At 37.1% G+C, this 21,774-nt stretch overlaps 1 protein-coding gene across 3 annotated transcripts; it reads left to right on the top strand.

Annotated features, from left to right (window-relative positions):
* Nucleotides 1-1,543: 1,543 nt before the first annotated feature.
* On the top strand, nt 1,544-21,207 carry LOC6602558 (paired box protein Pax-2). Of its 3 annotated transcripts, XM_002027543.2 has the most exons (12): nt 1,544-1,910; nt 2,688-2,828; nt 2,894-2,932; nt 10,751-10,916; nt 12,397-12,594; nt 14,333-14,805; nt 16,847-16,932; nt 18,919-19,165; nt 19,310-19,408; nt 19,663-20,193; nt 20,837-20,944; nt 21,014-21,207. In XM_002027543.2, the coding sequence occupies exons 1-12, from the start codon at nt 1,544-1,546 to the stop codon at nt 21,172-21,174; spliced, it is 2,616 nt and encodes an 871-aa protein (XP_002027579.1). In that variant the 3' UTR covers nt 21,175-21,207. The 3 variants fall into 3 exon arrangements, with proteins under 3 accessions (XP_002027579.1, XP_026846871.1, XP_026846870.1); XM_026991070.1 differs by lacking the exon at nt 19,663-20,193; XM_026991069.1 differs by lacking the exons at nt 1,544-1,910; nt 2,688-2,828; nt 2,894-2,932 and adding an exon at nt 7,121-7,289.
* The last annotated feature ends 567 nt before the right edge of the window (nt 21,208-21,774 follow it).

The raw sequence follows: 21,774 nt of genomic DNA, 5'->3' as shown, positions 1-21,774 counted from the left end.
AGGGGTGCGGTACGAAAAAGTAAATACACCGTTTTATTTTCCCGCGCTCCGTTACAGCCAAATGATAGCCGAATATTAACAATACATACATATGTATCTACCACCATGAGTGATAAGCAGCATTCTGGAAGGAAAAAATAATTTCCTTTCTCCGAAATATTTATTTAATTCTGACTGTATTCTATATTAATGCAATATATATTGCAAATTGATCAAAATAGATTAATCCGTTGCCATCACATGTTTTCTACTAACTAATATGTTCAGGCAGTAACCGTGAAAATTCTTGACATCAGGGAAGTAAGACTCTTAAAGGAAAACAGATGGTTCACTCTAGCTAAGCAAATACAACTCGAGTTTCATGATCATGAATACGCATACTCTCGCGCACACATGCACTTGGCTTCTCTACTGCTCAATTGCAATGACCCTTAAGGGAGTTATAGTCTCAAAAAGGTCAATTAACAACAGGTGAATGAGTGCTAGCAAACACGCGCGCGCGGTTTGTCCTTCCAGTGGTAGGTCGTCGAGGGATGTTGCCGGCACGACAACATATCACAAGGAAATGAGCGGGAAATGCTTTGTGGCTTCTTTGTAAGATTCCATGTCACATAATCAACTGCGGAAAGTTTTCTAAAATATTAAAGAAATTTTCATAATGTTTAGACGTTACACCTTTATTAGGCGGACAGTTTGAAACATCTCAATACGCTAAGTAAAATGGAAATTTGTAGAATTATGTTTATTTTAAACCTTAGTAAATAATCCGCAGGAAGAATTGAATTCAAAGCCATTGTATACAAATACAAGCCGATGAATTCTGACGTGATCTACATGACCTATATTTTAGACCAGGAGACCACAGGCTCAGACTAGCTGCTCTGGTTAGCTTTAGGCTACTGCTTAACTTATCGAATCGTTATGTGGATGACTTTTTATGCTTTTTCTTGCATATTCCTTCGCTGTTCGCCAGAATGAACTGAGGAAATAGAGGATATCGTTGGTCTCAAAATTGTGCGACGAATATGTGGATATTGTTTATTCCTCAGATCAATCTTAATAATGATTATTTTAATTTGTGATCAGCTGCTGCACATTACAACATACTCGTGCAGGATTTATTTAGATTTTGTACTGCAAGGCTTTACTATCGGTAATTCTCTTAAATTTTAAATTTATACGAAGTATTTAATAGTTGATCAGTCTAAGTAACTTAAAGCAGGTTTATTATTGGCAATGAACCACGTAGCTTCCAAAGTACGAGGATAAGAACAAGTAGCTTTCGCCAACGCTTCGAGCATAAGACTAAGGTTGGTTCGGTTCCGTCTTTGTTCTTGCAGTGGCAGTAAGTTCAACGTTCTATGGCTCTTATCTATAATTATGAAGAGGTAGTCAGGTAGCAACTGCCCCTCGCTGATGCTGATGCTGGTGTATCATATACTAAGTAGCTTAGCTCCCTGATTTCGAGAATACCGGATTTCTGGCAGCTACAGAAAAGTTTCTATCCCGGTTGAATTATTTGCTTGCCTTTTTTCAGATTCTGATGATCATAATGGAAATGCAGACATCGCCACATCTTAGCCATGGGCTTGCGACGCTCTCGCAGCATCAGCTGCAGCACCACATCATCCACCAGCCCTTGCCTGTCCACAGTAACCATGGCCAAGATCAAGCGCTGACTACGAACACGAGTCAGCATGAGCACGATAATCAACAGCATCTGCAACACCATCACCTCTCACAGCAACAACAGCATCTGGTTGTCTCACCGACCATACACACACTACAGAGCGCTCCGACAGGTGACAACCTGAGCATCACCATCGGCACCCATCATCATCAGAATGATCATCCCCATCATAACAACGGAATCGTTTATACCTCAGCACAAATTGACGAAAAGTCAAAATGTAAGTTACATTGTACATATATGTATCCATTTGGAATTCATTTGATTTGATATATATTCTACATAAACATAAATATCCGCAGTACTTATATTTCAAGTAATTGCTCATGTAGTATGTAAATTGTATATTAAATTTGTATGATATTACAATTTTCAGTCGAGAAGGGTTGATCAGCAGAAAGAGAACTTGTTAAATCTAAACTGCAGACTAAACTGGGGACGGGCCTGAACATCGCTTGACTGAAGAACAATAGCCAAAGTTGCTGCCACTGCTGGCCGAAAGGATGGGGTGGGGACGGTGGGGTATTGCGACTTGGGATTTTTTATTTCCTATCCTAAGATTTAGTCAGATGCGACCTGTTGTCGCCGAATTCGATTCTTCGTCTTGTTCGATGTGTACGAATGCCATAACCAACAGAAATTAAATGAAAGAGTTTCCTCGTTTGAGTCACGGATTTCTCGGATAAAAAGGAAAAGCGCTTAACCCATTCGAATGGCCCACGACATCATTTAGTGTCGGTCTCTTCCTCAACTTCTAAATATTTTTAAGATCGCTATTCTCTTGTTGATTTTGGCCCTTTTATGTTAGAAGTATATGTAAATATGACTTTTACACTAATTAACTCTGGCACTCTTAGAGTAGATGTAGCCTAATGTAGCATAATCAACAGATGTCCGTCTATAATCTGTTCATCTATCTGTATGAACACTTAAATCTTGCACACTTCACCCAATATGGAGTTCTTACTTATTATTTTGTTTTGTCCATACATTGCAGTGCATAAGTTCGATGAATATTCAAATCGTATACTTGGAAGCATAGCGGATGCCCCAACGCCGCCCTCCACAAACAATTTTATTTCACAGTCACAAGGCGTTGAATGGATAACAGCAATGAACGAAGTCCAAAACGGGGCAGGTACCACAAACATACACTCAAATACAGACATTGAAAAGGCTATTTATTCCCAATTGAAATTTCAGAAGATTCACACAGCTCGCAAGGCAGTATATCTGGTGATGGTAAGTTGATGCATAATATTCCTATTCAATGACAATTTTTTCACTCCACTCTCGTGTGACATTGTGCAGAAACTATGACTGTAGCTGTCTCCCACGTATCTACATATACATATATACATATATGTACCTCTGATACCGACACTGACTTTGGCTTCAACTCCATTCATTCCTCACCCTACTGACTGACTGACTGACCGATCAATTTTCTGTGGCTTTGTATGAAATGTCTCAAATAACTTCGTGTCTAATTGAAAAAATGCATCCTGACCGCAAGGTGTTTTCCTGGCTCTGATGGTATTTTTCTTTTGTTGTTTTTTTTATTTGTATTGGTGTTGATGGTCACTGGAGAGGAGAAGTCCACTGGCTCTGGCTGTGGCTCTGTCTCTGCATGCTATTCACATGGTGATCAAGCAACCTAAAGCTCTGAATCAGACTCAGATTAAGAGACAATCAGAGATATGATAGTATAGATTACATTACAACATTCACGGTAACGGAATAGACCTAATAAGGTGGCTGTACAGCGCAAGTGCAAGTCTATAACCACATAAATACGAGCTTACGATTCAGTACTATATAAATCAGGTGAACACCAAAGCCACAAAATCTAAAATCAGTTTCCGGCTTCCTGTGTCTTCTTACATCCTTTTTTGTTGCCACTAAATGAAAACTTGAGAATAAAAGGGAGTAGTCAGATATACTTTGTATATAAATAAGTGATTGCTATTTTATAATTTTATATATATAAAACTTAACTTAAAATTTTTCCTATATGCAAAATATATATGCACTTACATTTATTGATACCCTTGTATAGGGCCTTATGATTTTGTCCAGCCCTTTGAAAAACACAGAAGGAATAATCAAATATGCGAACTCATAATGTATTTATAATAAAGTTCATAAAGTACAAGTTTGAATTGCATTCTGATCAAGCTGAGAAGCTGAGTCGAGATTCCCCTTTTTCGTTTACTCTCTGCCTGTTTCTATTCATTCTATGCTTGTCTTTCGGATTTGAATCCGTCTTCTGGATATTATTATGGCATCATATCTTATATTAGTATAGTTTCAAGAAACTTATATGATACATAAGTAACTACATATGTATATTTGACGTTTTGGGAATAAGATACCGCGTGATGGGTGCCGTGATTGCTCAAACTTATTTCTACTATGGCATATCCTTTAGATTAAGGCCCCTGTGACTACTTTACGATTCCAAGCTTTAAAAAATGGCTCGGCGGTTTTTTAATGGATAAAAAATTAATCACTGAAAAATTACAATAAGAGAAAAGTTATTATTTGAAAGGGAAAAAAGTCATAAAATTGCTTGACCAAATGAATTGAGCTAAAAATAGAATACCTTGACAAACAAAAAATATAAAAAAGTGGTATCATAGCTGACACATGTACTTAGTGATACACCCTCGTGTGTTAGACATCACAATGGGTGTCTGCATGTAGCCCAGCTGTTCCTTTCTAGAAAAAGAACTGCTGCTACAAATTTGCCTCGATGAATTCCCAATTGTATATTAAACCGCGCTTACTGTGTTACTGAAGCTTCCACATACTTTTGTGCAACCACCCTCCGCCTCCGTTGAGCCCACGTTAATTTTAATTTGACAAATCGCTTTTAACTTATGCTTTGACTTTTCGAGTACCATTCATTGGGGGATTGCTTTAATTATTATTGTGCCTCGCTCTTCTTCCTTCTTCTACCAACTGTTTCAAACTGTAATAAAAACCCCATCCACAAACATAATTTGCATAATTTTTCAACGACGATATCCTATTAAATATTGCGCATTGTCCGGGAGTCTGACTGACTGGTTAGTATGGTACACTAAATTAAAACCAATTTAAAGAAATTTAAAGAAACTATTTTCATTGGAAATTATTTGAATATTAATATACATATGTATTTGTCTTGTTTTATTAGTCAAGAATTTTCTTATTACATTGGATTAATTGTTGTTGCCGATTTGAAAAATATGACACCCAAGTGAAATTAGAGCCAAATGCGATTATTTATTCGACTTGAGCACAAATTAATTCAATCCCGGTTCTTGATGCTGGATTCCTGGATTGGTACATACCTCTGAACGAAAAAAATATTGTATTTGTTTATTTTCTCTACGCGTCGGGACGTGACCTTCCGAGTCACTAAAAAAAAGATCATACAACCAATGCCTTATTTTATTAAAATGGGAAGGGAAGCCTTGTTCCTGTGAATTTCAAGAATTTCAGTGTATTTTTAAACGTACATACATATATATGTATATACTCGTATTATTACACAATTTGGATAAGTCAAAAACCAAATGAACTACAGCTTCTTGAGTCTGATTAGATTATGTTAATCGATCAATGAGTTATATTCATATGTGCATGAAACAAGTCTTTGTTTATCATAAATATTATTTAATCGATTGGCGTTGGCGGGAGAAGGAGCAAAGCCATTTGGCACACAGAAAAAGCCGCAAAAATATTCTAGCAAAAATAGCCGCAGAATCTAAGCGAAATGCCTCATATCAAAGATTTATACTCCCCAGTGTGTTTTTATACACCGAAAATGTTAATTCAAGAGTATGCTATACAATCATAATCAAATTTTTGTTTTTGTATCTTGGGAATTACTGGTAAAAATCCAAGCCTCTAATGATATGTAGTTGTTACTTTTAGGTCACAAAAGGAGGATGGGATGAGCATCTACTCGTATAATATCCCACTTCTAACCACTGCGCAAGTTCCTGTATTTACTTCTGCCGTGATTTTTTTGAATTTTACATATTTAGATACATATGTACGTATGTATATTATACAGTGAGAAAAGTTCACTTTTTGTTAATATTTTTGTCGCTAACATAATTATTTTGTCTTTGAACATTCATACACCCAAATGCCAATCGTCATTAAATACGAAATGGGGAAATACCGAAACACCGAAGTGTTAGTGTGAAGCAACGGCAATAGAACATACAAGTGTGTGAGAGAGATGACCAAAGACTGCAAGGCAGTGCTTAAGTGGTAGGCATAACGGTTTGCTGTGATTGGTGCAACCACATTACGACGCCTGTTGATCTTGGTGACGATTGGTGGAATACAAAACCTCCCACCCGCTCCCGAAGTCCAAGTCTTTCTCTACAGCTCCATGCTTGCTCCAGCTAAAGCAAAGGCAGCGGCAAGTCATGGGCGTACCCTAAATACACCACAGAAGGAGAACCTTGGTAGAACAAATTTAAAGCCGTTCAGAAAAAACAAAGTTTCTAGCTTGGCATGTAGAAACTAAATCTGAATACCAATCTCTAAAAGCACTTATAGGGTTAACTATACTTATTATATAGGTACATATCTACATACGACAACCGTCAGAGGCAACAACCAACAAGAAGCACTTTCACTAAAAATAAACGCCTTCACTTCGAAATTGTTCCCTGCCCTGCTCTTATCAATGGCATAAGCATTGGATTGGCCACAAGGATTGCCCACCCAGTGTCGTCGTCTGGTGCGATGCTCTGCTCTGCCTTTTTCTGGGTCTCGGGTTTTCGTTCATCTTCATTGGTTGGCTGGCTGCAGAGGGGAGCTAACGGCAGTCCAGTGGTGAGCGCTAAACGTTAAGGGTGGGCGGTGCGGTGCGGTGGTGTAAGCGTAACAAGGACCAAGGATATCCAAGGACACTCTCACACGCCCGCGCCCTTCCTCACGGTGTAGATATAGAGATAAGTAAAAAATACTTCGAGGTAGATAAGAATAAGGAAACCGTGCGCAGGATCTCTGCGGCTGACAGCAAACAGCGCGGAAAAAATGGTTAACAATATTTTACGGCACACAAAACGAAACAGAAATTTTGTAATAAAAAAACAACGGTGATAACGGTTAAAAAAAAAAAAACTAAAACAGTGTTGAAGAAGCAGCAGCAACGCGAGTGCTCGATCCGGTCTACTTTTTGAAAGAAGTAGACAAACGAAACACAAACTTCAGCTCCAGCAGCCGAAATCCAGTGGCGGTTCTAATGCTTCCTTCCACGGAACGTCAATCAGAGTTTCGTTGACGCAATCGGAATACGGCATCAATTCCGGATTCAGTTTACGGTTACGGTCACGCTTCCAGTTTTTAAATGAATTCAGATATCGTGCGACAGTGCTGGTTGTAGAGTTCAAAAAGCTAAAACATAGAGTTAAAAAAATGGCACGCAAGGTCTAAACCCTGTGCTCCTCCTAGTTTTGATTTTTATTCGGAACTGTACACCACCTTTTGGAGATAACGCTACCGAATACGGCGATATTAGCGACAAATTGGAGTATGGATCTCTCGACCGCCTACCGCTACAATCAGAATATGATGGAATATTATACATGTAATAACCCTTTACATTATAAAACGAAACGTTCCGGTCCCTAGCAAGCAAACGTCTCAAGATGTATTTCTTATTTTAACAATTTGAAAACAAGTTTCAACTGTAACGTGAGATTTTATTTGCATATATTTTTGTGTTCATTTATTCTCATTCATTCTTGAAATTTGTATGCATTTGAGGGAATTTATAGATCACAGGGAATTTATATTTGCGTTTCTAATCAAGAAAAATATTGAAAATAGTGTATAGAAATATGCTCTTGTCAATCACATATACATACATATATGTATGTACATACATTTGTGTTCGTAAAAACTGAATTCTTTTGTGAATGTAGTAGGGTAAGCATGTTGCAGGCTTTCCTTATCGCAAAGACATTGTTTATTAAAACAAATATTTATCATATTACGCTTCATATTAAGGGAGAAGCCAAATCAAATCAAATAATGATCGCTGGCACATATTTACACTCGTATGTACATATATAATATTTTGTTATTTGTTAGGTATCTACGAGTGAAATGAAACAAAGGAATTTTATGAATCTCTGTCACTAAGAGTCTATAGATACTTCATTATATGAGAATTGTATTTTCCATTAAGTATTATGTGATTCAAACAATAGTCTTTTGTTCCGATATTCTATTCTTTCGACATCCTGCTGGGCGCATCTAGATGCAACAGCAGCTCTGGTCCGAATTGAGTCCTTAAATTGTGTCGTATCGTCAGTTTGGTCTCATTCAGGTACATATATCGTGCTTAAACATGTATCAGAAGGCAGTTGGATAATGTCAGCTGCACATTCGAATTGCGAAGATTTTTATAGCCATCCCATGATTTGAATAACGATCTGATTTAAGAATGAAGATGAAAAATATTCAGTTGTATCTAACCCTATATAGGATAAGCGTTTAAGAAAGCTACTCTTCAATCATAGAGTCAAATTGACTTTTTGGTCTTTTTTAAATTTTAAAAATTCACAAGCTGCGGTCGAACAAAAACAAAAAGTTATCAAAACAAAACCGGGATATTGTTGAATTAATCCAAAAATGGAGTATACTACGCAGATACATACATATGTATATTCTGGTTAGCAATAGTAACATTTTGAGCGAAGTATCGGATAGCAGCCAGTCATATTTAATAGTTAGTTGTGGCATGACAAACTAATTATATTCAAAATGATTTTAATCGGAATTTGGCTCCTGCTTCTTCTGGGTTTTTTTTATTTTATAAAGACAAGTGGAAAACCAGGGAGTCTGTACAGACTGTTGCAAATTCCAACGTATAATATAATTGCGAAAGCCGCAGAGAAGTGTCAGACTGTAAATGGGGTGGAAACAAGTGCTCTCTTCTGTTTTGGTGGCATGTTTATCATTAGGACTCTTGCCTTAAATCAGCAGATGACATCGGTCTCTTTGTGTACGTTATTTCGCAATTAAAAATGTGTCTTGAGCGGTGCTATTTTGACAATTCTGTATGCCAAAAACATATACAGGGTAGCGTGGACCTTATAGTTTAGGCTGAAAACTCATTTTATATATTTTATAAGAACATATAATCATTAGTTATACAATTTTTGATTATACCCGATACTCAAAATGAGTATAGGGGTATATTAGATTTGTGGTGAAAATGGATGCGTTTAATGTTCAGAAGGAAGTACATTCTTGACCAGCATCAATAGCCGAGACGATTGAGCCATGTCTATCTGTCCGTCGCTATGAGCGCCTAGTGCTCAGAGACTATAAGAGCTAGAGCAACGACATTTTGTATCCAGACTTCTGCGATATGTCACTGTTACAAGTATATATCAAAACATCGGCCCGCCCACTTCCGCCCCCACAAAAAACGCAAATCTGTGTCATCCACAATTTTGAAGATACGACAAAACTAAAAACGCACAATCATAGAGAATGACCATATATATCAGAACATTTTTAAGCCAAAACACGCTCAGAATAATTTTCTAACTCTCTCGCACGCACTCTTTGTCGTGTCGTTTGATATTAGCGGCGTCTGCCGGAGGAGAGCTATACTGACTAAATATCGGGTATAAATGTAGAGTTGCGGTCACCGTAAAAACTCAAAACGTTACCCATCGATTTTAATAATTCCCAGTCAGCTTTATGTAACTTTAAGCGTTTTAGAAGACAGATGCAAGTGGACCACATCGGGAATTTCGTTCCAAATTTTCTGCGATTGGCGGTTAAATTGTTTCAAACCACATATGCAGAAGTTCAATGGATTCAGATACGGAAAGGATGGAGACCGGCTCACCAAGATGAAAAGACATTATTTTAAAAAGCATGACAAAAATTGATATTTCATAATGTGGATATGATTCCCAAAACCATAACAGATATCTCTCAATTGCTTTCTTATAAGCTAAAACGTTTACCAAAGTGCTTTTTGTGTATAGCTTTTAATTTTTTGATCATGTTCCGATTTCATTCAGGAATTGCTGGTTTTTTTGTTTACCCTCAATGAGGCCGGCAATGCGCTTTTTTTGTAAGATTTTATCCTAAGCTAATTTTTAATTACGTTTTTAAAGGTTGTACTGCTCACATTTAGCTTTTTTGCCATTTTTACTCCAAAACCTGCACAGTTTACTCTTATTTTCTCCCTGACATCTTTACCAATCTGGAATTTGTAACTGTGCATTGTTTCCCTACTATGTGGGACATTGAAGCACTTCCAATTCTCTTGAACAAAGATAGAGTGCAATGCACAATCCTAGATTTTTGAGTGCATTTTTGGAAATCCAAATTCCGAACAAAGCTACAGTTGCTTTTTACGTTTATGCTTTCCATGGCTATACAGAACGAAATGTTGACTATGTCAACTTATTTCACAATGAACGTAAGAATAAGAATTCATAACGGCTGCAAGTCTTTACTTTACTTTAAAAAAGTGAGACAGCTATAAGGGCCCACCATGCACATATGTAGATATATGTATACTCTCACGTGCAAAAATCGTATGTGTTTGCATTCTTAAGTTTAGGTGTTTAACAAATCTAACATTCAAATAAGTGTAAAAGTACAAAACTGTGTGGAATGATCCTTTAAAAAGCGTGGTTTATTAATTTCAAATGCCATACATACATGGAGATACATACATACATATGTATATACACATGTATAAGTTACAAAGTTACAATTTCATGTGTAGCTCTGTACGCTACACCAAATTGGTATAAAAATCTCGTCATTGACATTGCAACGATCGATCTGCAAAGGTAAAGTAAATAGTTGCCCTCGAAGATATCACATTCTTCCTTTCTTGTCTGATTAATTTTCTGCCTATAATAATTATCTGATCCCTTCCTCTTAAAAAGGAAGATATAACGTATCTCCACGACATCCAAAAAATTCGTGCAGATTATGTTAGTTCTGGGGTTTCTACAGAAAAACTTCTAATAAATTAAAATTAAATTCTTTTTCGTTAATTTTTCACAGGTCATGGAGGAGTAAATCAGCTGGGAGGTGTTTTTGTTAACGGACGCCCATTGCCTGATGTGGTTCGCCAGCGCATCGTGGAGCTGGCGCACAATGGTGTTCGTCCATGTGACATATCCCGCCAGTTACGTGTGAGCCATGGCTGTGTATCTAAAATACTATCAAGGTAATTATGCATGAAGAAAAGTTGATAACATTTAGAAAATACTATCTTCAGAATACTATGGTTTGCATATAGAGCTAGGCCAATATTTAGTTATCTATTTAGTATCTGATTCTATAGGCTCGTGAAAAATGTCCTTTAAAGCATTTTTCAAACCCAAAAATGTATGTACAAGCTTGATCTTAGATATAATATAGTATAAATAAATCCCATGCACTTGAGTGTTTCATTGAATTCTTAATAAAAGTAAGATATTCGTAGAGGGAGAAAAGGAATATAATGAAAACGAGCTACTAGCGGCTGCGGCTATACATTTATATCCGATACTTAGCTAGTGTATTTATATGGGTGCTTATTTTTACATCTGTCTCTTTTTCTCCATTCTCACAACAACACAATCCGTTTTATCTCGCTCCCCTCCACTGCGATTTCATTTGTACCTTCTGTATTTAAAAATGATTCAATCTGGCTCGGCAATCTGGTAACAATTGACCTTCTCTATGATGTTTAAAATTGTGGATGCCACAGATCGTCAAACAAGACGGACAGAGAGGTCAAGAGACATGGCTATATCGCACGGCTATTGATTTTGATCAAGAATATATATACTTTATGGGGTTGGAAAGGCTTCCTTCTGGATGTTACACACATTCACATTCACCACAAGTCTAGTGTACCCCTATACTCTTTGAGTATCGGGTATAATTAATCTTACCGCAGATACGAGTACGTGTACATATGTATGTACATATGTATATGTAAAAATGTATTAAGGATGCTTGGGCCAAGCTGCAGCAACATACACGTATGCACCACGAATAGGATAATAAATCTTTTGCGGTGATAGGATTTAACCAACTCAATGTTACCGAGAGACTGCTACACGGAATCGAAACTCGGCCTAAAGGATTGCTGGCATTTTAATTGTTTTTAATTGAATACTTAAAAATATAGGGTACTCCTAACGCTAGATGGTCAAGCTTCGTCGAATCGACTACTTTTCACTGTAAGGTGTATTTTTTATTTTCATATTCACTTGATTGTAGTAAAGCACTTGAACATACCAATATACCAATACAAATTTATATACCAGGTAATCGAAGAGATGTAAACGTTTCCGACTCCTTAAATAATATATATCATATCCGACATCAAAATCACAAAGTCAGTTGATGTAGCCATAAAGTTAACCAAAATAAACTACTACATTTGAATTAACGTGTGCTTTAACTTACAATGACTTTGTCATTTTATCAGATGCGATTAGCTGCATTCGAATAGTGCGAGATATGCAAGATATGGTCTTTTCAACTTCGAGGTATAATGTTATCTTAATGGATAAATTTACATTGTATTGTTAATATAGTATCCAAGATATAACTATCTTTTTGTATATCATAAGTTGTCTCCCAAAATTTCGATCCTTCTTGTTAATTTATACACATTTATACAAAAAACAAAATCTTTTTTATGCTATTTCCAGATATTACGAGACTGGTAGCTTTAAGGCGGGTGTTATAGGCGGATCGAAGCCAAAAGTAGCGACACCTCCTGTGGTGGATGCGATAGCCAACTATAAGCGGGAAAACCCCACAATGTTCGCTTGGGAGATACGAGATCGACTTTTGGCGGAGGGTATATGCTCCCAGGACAATGTTCCTAGTGTTTCTTCAATAAACCGGTAAGAACGAATGCATTTGAAAACCATGAGTCAGGGCTTTGGGCATGAAAAATTCATGCAAAACATAACGGACATGCGCACGTCCGCAATGCGTTAAGTTAGTGTTGCCATGTTTGTTTGCTGTCATGCAGCTAACTTCCGTATCCGCTTCCTCAAAACTGGATGTTACTCCAGCTTCATTTGATCCCAACCATCCAGCTAATAAAAATATCTAAGTAGTTTTTAGCGTTCATAATTGCGGCACAATGCTTGACACACGACCACCACAAAAGGCACTTTCCTTTCCACCATCCGGTGCGGCTTTATTGCCTACAGCATCATCGTAGTGACTTGGCCATGCCACGTGGCCTTTCGCTGTCCCACATTGCTGTTATTTACGCACTTCCTTTTTGACCATAATTCATTTTAGCGGCGACCAAGAATTTATCAAGAGTCAGCTACTTAAAGTGATTTGCAAAGCAACCGCAATAAAGTGGCTGAGCCCTACAATACTAAATTAAAACGAGATCAGCTTTAACGGTGGCATCCTTTTGTGGTTTGTGAAGCTAACACGCACGAGCCGCACTTGCAAGCAACGCGCGACAGACCTTTCACCTACACCATTCTATTGAAATAGTCTAAAAAATTATAAATTCGAATTGGAATTTGCAACCGCACCCGACACGTGCAACCATTCAGAATCAATTCGATGCGTATTACGATTATGCATTGCTCTCTATCCAATCACTGACATGTGACCGATGATAGGGCACAAGTCGTGGTAGGTGGGGTAATTCAAGGGATAATCAACAACAACATTTCATAATGCGACAATGTGTGATGAGATAGCACTTGAGCGATGATTAGGGTGGTGATTCAATCGAATCAAAATTGTGCGTACGGCTGTGGCAGCACTCCCCTATTCGACTCACATTCCCGAGAGACAGACACTTAATAAAGTGACTTTCATAGCACTCAACCAATTTTAGTTTTCAGCCCTCTAAGTCAAGTCAAATCAAATGTTGGAGGATATATATGTATACAACAGTAAAAGCAACGAGTTGTACTTTACTCACATCCCAAACATATGTCTCAATTGTGTGCACTGCCCAAATACCCAATTGCTCATCCCGTCTCTGAGCCGGCGCTTGCAGGAAAGAATCGAAAATCTGAAACTGATGTCAGCTTCCATCATTTGGACTGAATGGGCTTCTCTTCTTCCAACCCTCAAAATTTCTTATGGCCACTGCGAAATCAACCTGTCAAATGTACTTAAACTTGTATACACTCTTACACACATTAAAAATATATGTAGGTCTCTTTGAATTACGGGACCACAACATGCAGCAGTTAGCATTAATTTAACTACTAATCCTAAACATGAAATAAGTGCTAGCGTCGCGGATCGAAGCATTGGTTACCATTGCAGTTCCATCGATTTCAATTCTATATGGCTAGTTAAAAATATTTCTAAAAATATATTTTATTTGATTTAATGCTCATAAAAAGAGTGTCAGAAAAATTGGTGTATATCTGTATTTCCTATAGCAGCTATTTACTCTTATATACTTTTTATATATTTTATACATATGTATATAAAGTTTATTCAATTACACTGTTATTCATGGGATGGAAAATTTTCAAAAGAAAAAAAGTTTTAACGTTTTTAAAACTGTACTATTTTGGGCTATAAAAGTATATTGATTAGCCATAACTTGCTGAATGGGCTTCTCTGCTTAAACTATTTGACTTTTTTCAGAATTGTAAGGAACAAGGCCGCCGAAAAAGCAAAGCATGTTCATCATCATCAGCAGCATCATATGCAGCAGAATCTCAGTGGCGGGCATAATGCCACAGAGAGCCTTGATAGTAGTACAGGTGCAAATAGCGATCCGCAGGCATCTGGCGTTGGGACCAGCAGCAGCAGCACTAATTCCGCAATCACCACAACATCAGCTGCGGCATCTGCAGTAATTGCCCACGCCCCAATACCGACGTCAGCTTCTGACACCGTCCAAGACCCAATAGGTCACTTAAATAATAACAGTAATGGCACCAGCAATGGGAATGTCAGCGCAGGGCCTGAGCACCGCACGACTGGATATAGCATAAATGGAATTCTCGGTATACAGCATGGACATCATTCTCAGAACAATAACAACAACAACAGCACTAACAACAATAATAATACAACAGATCCTGGTTTTAAACGCAAGAGAATCGAAACCCATGGTACGTATCGTTTTGAGTACATAAAGTCGTTATGGTAATAGGGATTTCATCTAATGATAAGATGTATTATTGCCAAAAATGTAGAGTCGAGATACATATCTATTACACGTAATATTATTTGTATACATACATATATTTCTTATTACAATCTGAGCATTCTTCTTCGCCTGTTCCTCCCGTATTTTGGCTACTATAAGTGCAGTGAATTGTTTTTAGTCTACCATCTTCGCATAAAATCTCAGAGATTATAAGAGCTAAGAAACGGCATTTTCTGGGCTGACTGCTTTTATAACACACCGAATTAAGTGTGTTCCGTTTATAAATAAATTGTTATGAACATACATATGTAAATATGTATTTAGAAAACAACAAAAAAAATTTGGTAATAATATCTCGACATAAATAACTATTAATAGATTTTAGATAATAATTTTTTATTTTGGTTGTGGCTACTAATATTAATTGATTAATATAGATTAGCTTGTACCCCTAAGGCTCTCATTCATGTTTAACATATGTATGTTGATAAAAGAACGTAACGTAACGTCCTTTTCATTTTTAAGTAATTAATTTGTAAATGCCAGGACAGATGTGTGTAAGAAGAGAAAAGATGTTACTGAGAGTGCGTAGCATTAACGGGAAGTATTTTGTGGTCGTATCACGGCTATCTTCAAACCACATTTTGAGCTGTGTAATAAGATTATATCTCAATTACGTGGCGGTGGTAGGAAAAGCATAGCATAAAATGTTTCGGATTTGAAATAGGATAGGACAAAAACAGAAACAGAAATCAAATTGCACAATGCATTAAATAATAAGAATAACATGCTGTTAAGTAAAGTCCCAGCAAGGACTTGTCGCTTTCAATAAATACGTACTAATGGCTATGGCAATTGCACCCTAGATGTGCAGCAAAAACGATAACCATCGCCTTCTGAAAAAAAAAATCCGATTTGAGTGTGACTGTGGCCACTCCTTCCCCCCTTTGCATGCCTTTTTCGAAAAAGGTTCAGATTGGATTGCCTATTCGGATAGGGGTTATCAGATGAATTCCTCGTCAGCGGGTCACCTCTTTGTCACTGTATGGGTAATAAAAAAGCAATAACGCAAATCTTATATCTACTCAATGCTTCAAATACTGTCCAGCTTCTCATAAATTGGTTGTCAATTCCCTTTGATATAATATCACCCTTGCTACTTTCCAATACAAATGTAGCGCTTATGTGCGGAAAATTTGGTGAGATAACTCCGAGTCACAACTGGTAAGTGACCTCCTGCTGGTGGAATGTATTTATTGGGGGTGGAAAGTGGTTGGGAGTAGAAATATGTAGGAACATACGAATTAAAGTATAAGTAGCATATGCAAGCGGAATTTTTGCTAGGGGTCATTTCAGTTTTCCAAATTTTAATCAAGACAAGCAAAAAGGCACTATTCAAACTAGATTTGTAGTATAATCTCGGTGGAAGTAAACTAGTTGATTTAGTTTCATCTACTCCCAGAATTTCATTTCCGAAATACAACTTGCCGCCGTAATCTGTTTTCCAACCTGTTCTAATTCTCTGATACCTAATTTTATAGGACTGTAAGAGCATAGTACAAAACTTTGATTTTACCATATTAACCTCAGTGTAATTTCGTATTACAAGGCAACATTGCAAAGCATTATACAAAGTATATCCTTGTAGTCCAATATTTTAAATGCGTTGAAAGTCGTAGCTAAAGATCTACTTTACTATCAGTGTATAGTATACTATTCCAATAGCTCTGACTGTAACGTCTTTGTTCTTACTCAATACTTAATTTTTCTACATTATATGTCATTATAATAATGGATACTATGTATAGTAGAGCGTTCAAGAATTGTGTAGCAGAGAAGGGTGTTGAAGTAAACACGCCTTCTACGGCAACGTGGCTCTTACTCCTAAATGCACTTAAGCGGCACGTGACACTCAACGTCTATGAACAAAAAAGCTTAACGAAATATTGATATCAACAGTCACACTAATTAAATTAACTGAACATTTTTCCACCAACTTTTAGATGAAAACCGGGACACAAACATTCATTCAGACGATGAAGCTAAGCGGCAGCGCTTGGGCTACAGTGGAGATCCAATTTACCCAAACGTAAGTGTTTTTTTTTACATTTTTATATCATTGTCGGGTTGACTTTATCCAGATCAGAACTAAGTGGTTTTATAGTTTTTGCCGCGGCGGCACTGTTTACAATATTATTGACTATTATTTTAGTCAAATATTTATGAGGCAAGTAAGAAAGCACTTTGGACGCTTCTCAAAAAAAATTTATCAGAGAAGACTTTTTCTGCTTTTGATCAAGAACATGCACATACTTTAATAGCTGACCCAGCGAATAGAATTCAGGACTTCTGGTGATGTCTCAATTATAGGTACTTATCGTGATGAGTCAACATATGACTCATGTTTGAGTTTGAGCGTATGACAATGTGGAATTTCTTTGTCCATAGTACCAATAAACGAAGCAGATGTACATAAATGCTTGATGTTTATCTAATTTTTTTATTTGATGTCAGGAGAATAAGTTCGACATAAGCTGCGAGGACCATCGATGAGTTGTTTAATCATATGTCACATGGCTATATTATTTATAATGTTAACTGACATTTGTTGGTTGTCTAAATTTTATGTAATTGTCTTTTTTTAACTAAGTTTGAAGATGTCATGATATATGTATATGTGTTTCTTTTAGATATTCTGTTATTAGTTGTATGTTTTCTGTGGAGAGAAAGAAAGAGAGAATGAGGTTTGCGTAGCAACTAACAATTAATTTGTTTCTGTTCTCTGAGACTACAAGAGCTAAAGCAACGAAATTTTGTATTCAGACTCCTGTGATATCACACTGAACGAAAATAGTTGGCATCCACAATTTTGAAGATACGAAAAAACCAAAAACGCAGAATCATAGATAAGCTACCAAATTGCTGAATCTAGATAAGATCGGATTATTATTATGGTCTATTATCGTGCAGTGTTCATCCTCTGGCAGAGGGAAGCCATACTGACTGAGTATCTAATATAGCTCACAACGTTCCCCTCGTTGTTCATTAATACGAGTAAAGTTTTAATCATTGATTAAGTACAAACATATAATGGTACTGATTTTACACGTCGTTCGTCTACTGGTTTCGCAACACAACTCTTTTCATTGGAGGCTGATCCCCGATCTGCTTCGTGCTCTCAATAATTCACCACTCGCCATTAATTATACCCGATACTCTAAGTATGTATAGGATTATATTTTATAGATTTTTGGTGAAAATGGACGTCTGTAACGTCCAAAGGGGGCGTTTCCGACCCTATAAAATATATATATTCCTGATCAGCATCAATAGCCGAGTCGATTGAGCCCTGTCTGTCTATCCGTCCGTCCCTATGAGCGCCTAGTGTTCAAAGACTATAAGAGCGAGGGCAACGACATTCTGTATCCAGACTTCTGTGATATATCGCCCCGCCCCCTTACGCCCCTACAAAGGTCCAAAATCTGTGGCATCCACAATTTCAAAGATACGAGGAAACCAAAAATCGCAGAATCTTAGAGAATGACAATGAATGATGAAAATAATTTCATTTTCTTTCGCTCTGTCTCCCTCTAACTCACACGTTTCATGGTCGGCTTTGCCTATCGCAAAAAGTGATCGCCTAGATCTCAGAGACTATAAGAGCTAGAGCAACCAAATTTGGCGTCAACACTTTTGTGATATCGAACCTGCACAAGTGTATTTCAAAATTTCGCCCCACCCCCTTCCGTCCCCACAAAGAACGAAAATCTGTGGCATCCACAATTTTGGAGATACAGGAAAATTAAAAATCAGGCAAAATGACCATATGTACCAGATTGCCGAATTTTGATCAGATCGGATTATTATTATAGCCCAAAGTAACAAATTAATTTTCGGTCGCTACGCAGCGCCCGACGACACGTTCAGACTGATTTTCTGTCTCTCTCGCACACACGTTTTGTCGCTCAATGTAGCCATACTATGCCTCGGGAATAAATATAGATTTTCGCAGCAGCAACTCACTACGTTCCCCCTAGTTTTTATGTCGACTGGTAATTATACATTTTCTTTTAAGATATGGTCAGGGAAATGGTGCATTAAGGATGAACACAAACTGCTTTCCGAGCTAGGAAATTTAACAACTGGCAGCGGTACCAATGCTCCCTCATACTATGAACCATCAAACGGGTTTTCAGCCAGCACGATATCAATGTCAGGAGCGGCACCAACTGGCAATGATACTTCTATGCTATATGACAGTATAGCCACAATGTCGCAGACTCAAGGCTCCCTGTACACACAAACAATCGGTCCATCTATCGGTAAGTAAATAAACAAAATTTTCGATATGTAATTATTAAGATGTTGTTAAGTAATTCCTTTTATTTTGAAGCTTTTTATTTAATCTTTAATTTACGTTTACATATACATTTTTTACTTATTCTTTATGAACTTGACCGATGTAGGCAGCAGTTCGCTTACTCCACTAGTCCCTATAAGTATGCATGACATGAAGCTTAGTACAAATACAGTACAGGAACAGTCAATCGCACCCTTCTACGCAGGTAAGGATAGATCAAGTTTGAATGTTTCTAACATGAAAATTCAGGTTTAATTAAGGATTCAATTTTTTGCGCGAATGAAGCCAAAAGTTTTACAACTTTGCTCTGCCAATATTTTGTAATTGAAAAGCTAATTCCGCTATCATAAACGGTTTTTTGTTTAGATACTGTATATGTATGCTCGCTTTAGGTCATAGTACAGTACTCTTAAAGACAAGTATTTTCAAACTGATTCAAAATTGTTACTATGTATATAGCCGCAATAGCCTTTGAAAACGGAAGCTATCCGTCAATAACAAGCTTGGACAATGGCTCAAACTCACCAGCGGGACAAGGTGCTATTGCAGTTTCGGGAAGCTCCGATTCGACCAGACTATGTCCAAGGACTGTGCGAAACGAGCAAAATCACACCGAAAGTAATATAAACAGTACATTACTTATAAAGGAGCCAGTGGTTCGAAGCGTCAGCAGGGACAGGGAGGAGAATCCCAACAGATCTGACAAGAGCATGGAATCTAACAAACCAAATTTGGAGCAGAATAACCATATACCCTTACCAAATCTGCACCATATAACAGAACAGCAACTTATAACAAGCAACGCCAGCCCCCTTGCCAATACCAATACACATACCTCATCTCTAATACTCCTTCAACCGAGCGGAGGCACCTCTTCGCTAAGTGTCAGCGCTGCTGACGATCGTTCAGAAGTTCATACAAATGTATGTAGTAATGTAGGCATGTATGCTACACCTACAGTACTGCCAAGTTTTAATCATTACTCTACAGGCAAGTTGCAAACAAAACGAAATGTCTATCTCTTTGCATACGCCTCACATCTGCACGGGAAGAGCCGGAAAAACTAGCTCTCTTTTCAGCACGTTTGTCTCTCGCACAATACTGGTGATGGTAACAATACAGTTAAATACTAGCCCTGTTAGCCTATATATAAGTAAATCTAAAAACCTATGCATTCATTGATAAAGTTTTCATTCTTTGCGTTGCATCTAAATTAAAATGATTGAATATTATCCTCTTGCCGGGAAACAAAAGTTGTTATGTTAAAAAAGGTTTAAAAAATGCAGGCATTTCGACTTTAGAGGGACTTGAAATCGGAACAATCTCTTTCCTAAGGGAACTTTGATGAATTGCTTTAATAAACTGTAGGCGTAAATATATTTGTTTTCCGTTCATCATACCCTTCGCCTACCTACAAACATTCATACATATATTCAAACATACATATGTACTTATTTTTTTAATGACTTTCTAAATTAAAATCAAAATATTTTCAAACTGTTATGGTATAATTTTTTTTACTTCCCAAATTTTTTTATTTTTGTTTAGTTTTTATATGTGTTGTTTTAGTTGATTCTGGTGATCCACTTTGAACATAATCCCGTATGGTTTTTTAAAATATTTGTATTTACAGGATGTAGCTCAGTTGTACCAGGTACAGAATATGCCTATAGTTCAGCTTACACACAATATGGAGGTGCTTATGGTTCCTATGGTTACGGTGCGAGCGGCGGCTTAGTGAGTAAGTAAATCATCACATTTTAATTACGAAATCTGTTCATATTATTTTTTGTCTTTTAATGTATTTCAGACTCATCATACTACTACGAAGGTGGGCAGCCACAGTCAGCATTGAGCCAGGACCTGCGTTCGCCATTAGCTGCAACGCGGGCCAATTCTTTAGCATCAGCTGCGTCGCCAACTGGTAGTGCATGCACAAAGTCTGAGACATCAGACATATTCCTTGTATAATCATCAATCTAATAAATACCTCTACTGAATTAATTATTATTGATTGAACACGACGATAGATCGAATTCTATTCTGCACGGTCTTCGCACATTCTAAATTTTTTGTTTATAATCGCTAGCCGTTTAATGATTGATAACAGAGGGTCTTGCAATATTTAGTACCGTTTGTATATAAATAAAAAAAAATCTCATTTGAATTGGTTTGAATGTCAAAGGCTACAATTATAGTAATGTGAACGGTTCCCATATACAAATTTGCATTTATTGTTTGATTCGACCTTTCACGTGCAAGGCTTGCAATCTAGGTATTTTTTAAAAGAACAAACAAGGACTGGTCTAAACGTAAGTTAGTAATTCACCTAATACATAAGAACCGAAGAAACCAAAATGTTCAATAAGGAACAACGCAACCAAAAATCATGCAAGTTTTTTAAAAACTTTCAAAACCTTAAGACATATTTATGTATAAATTGTACATAAGCGTGTATGAATGAAGGGGAATTGACGTTGATAATTAGTGTATTAATATAGCGTATAATATGCACCAAATCCAAATCAAGATGTATTACTACGAGCACATAAAATAAGTTTAAGAAGCGCA

The sequence above is a fragment of the Drosophila persimilis genome, unplaced genomic scaffold (genome assembly GCF_003286085.1).
Source record: "Drosophila persimilis strain 14011-0111.01,24,50 unplaced genomic scaffold, DperRS2 tig00000652-arrow-arrow-pilon, whole genome shotgun sequence".
Taxonomy (NCBI): Eukaryota; Metazoa; Arthropoda; class Insecta; order Diptera; family Drosophilidae; genus Drosophila; species Drosophila persimilis.
Note: the sequence above shows the minus strand (reverse complement) of the source record. Positions and strands in the feature narration are given on the sequence as shown.

Excerpts from the sequence above, each read along its gene's own strand:
- LOC6602558 (XM_002027543.2), top strand. The coding sequence starts at position 1,544 with ATGATCATAATGGAAATGCAGACATCGCCACATCTTAGCCATGGGCTT. Across the intron at positions 2,933-10,750 it reads AGGCAGTATATCTGGTGATG|GTCATGGAGGAGTAAATCAG; the intron begins GTAAGTTGATGC and ends AATTTTTCACAG. Across the intron at positions 10,917-12,396 it reads GTATCTAAAATACTATCAAG|ATATTACGAGACTGGTAGCT; the intron begins GTAATTATGCAT and ends TGCTATTTCCAG.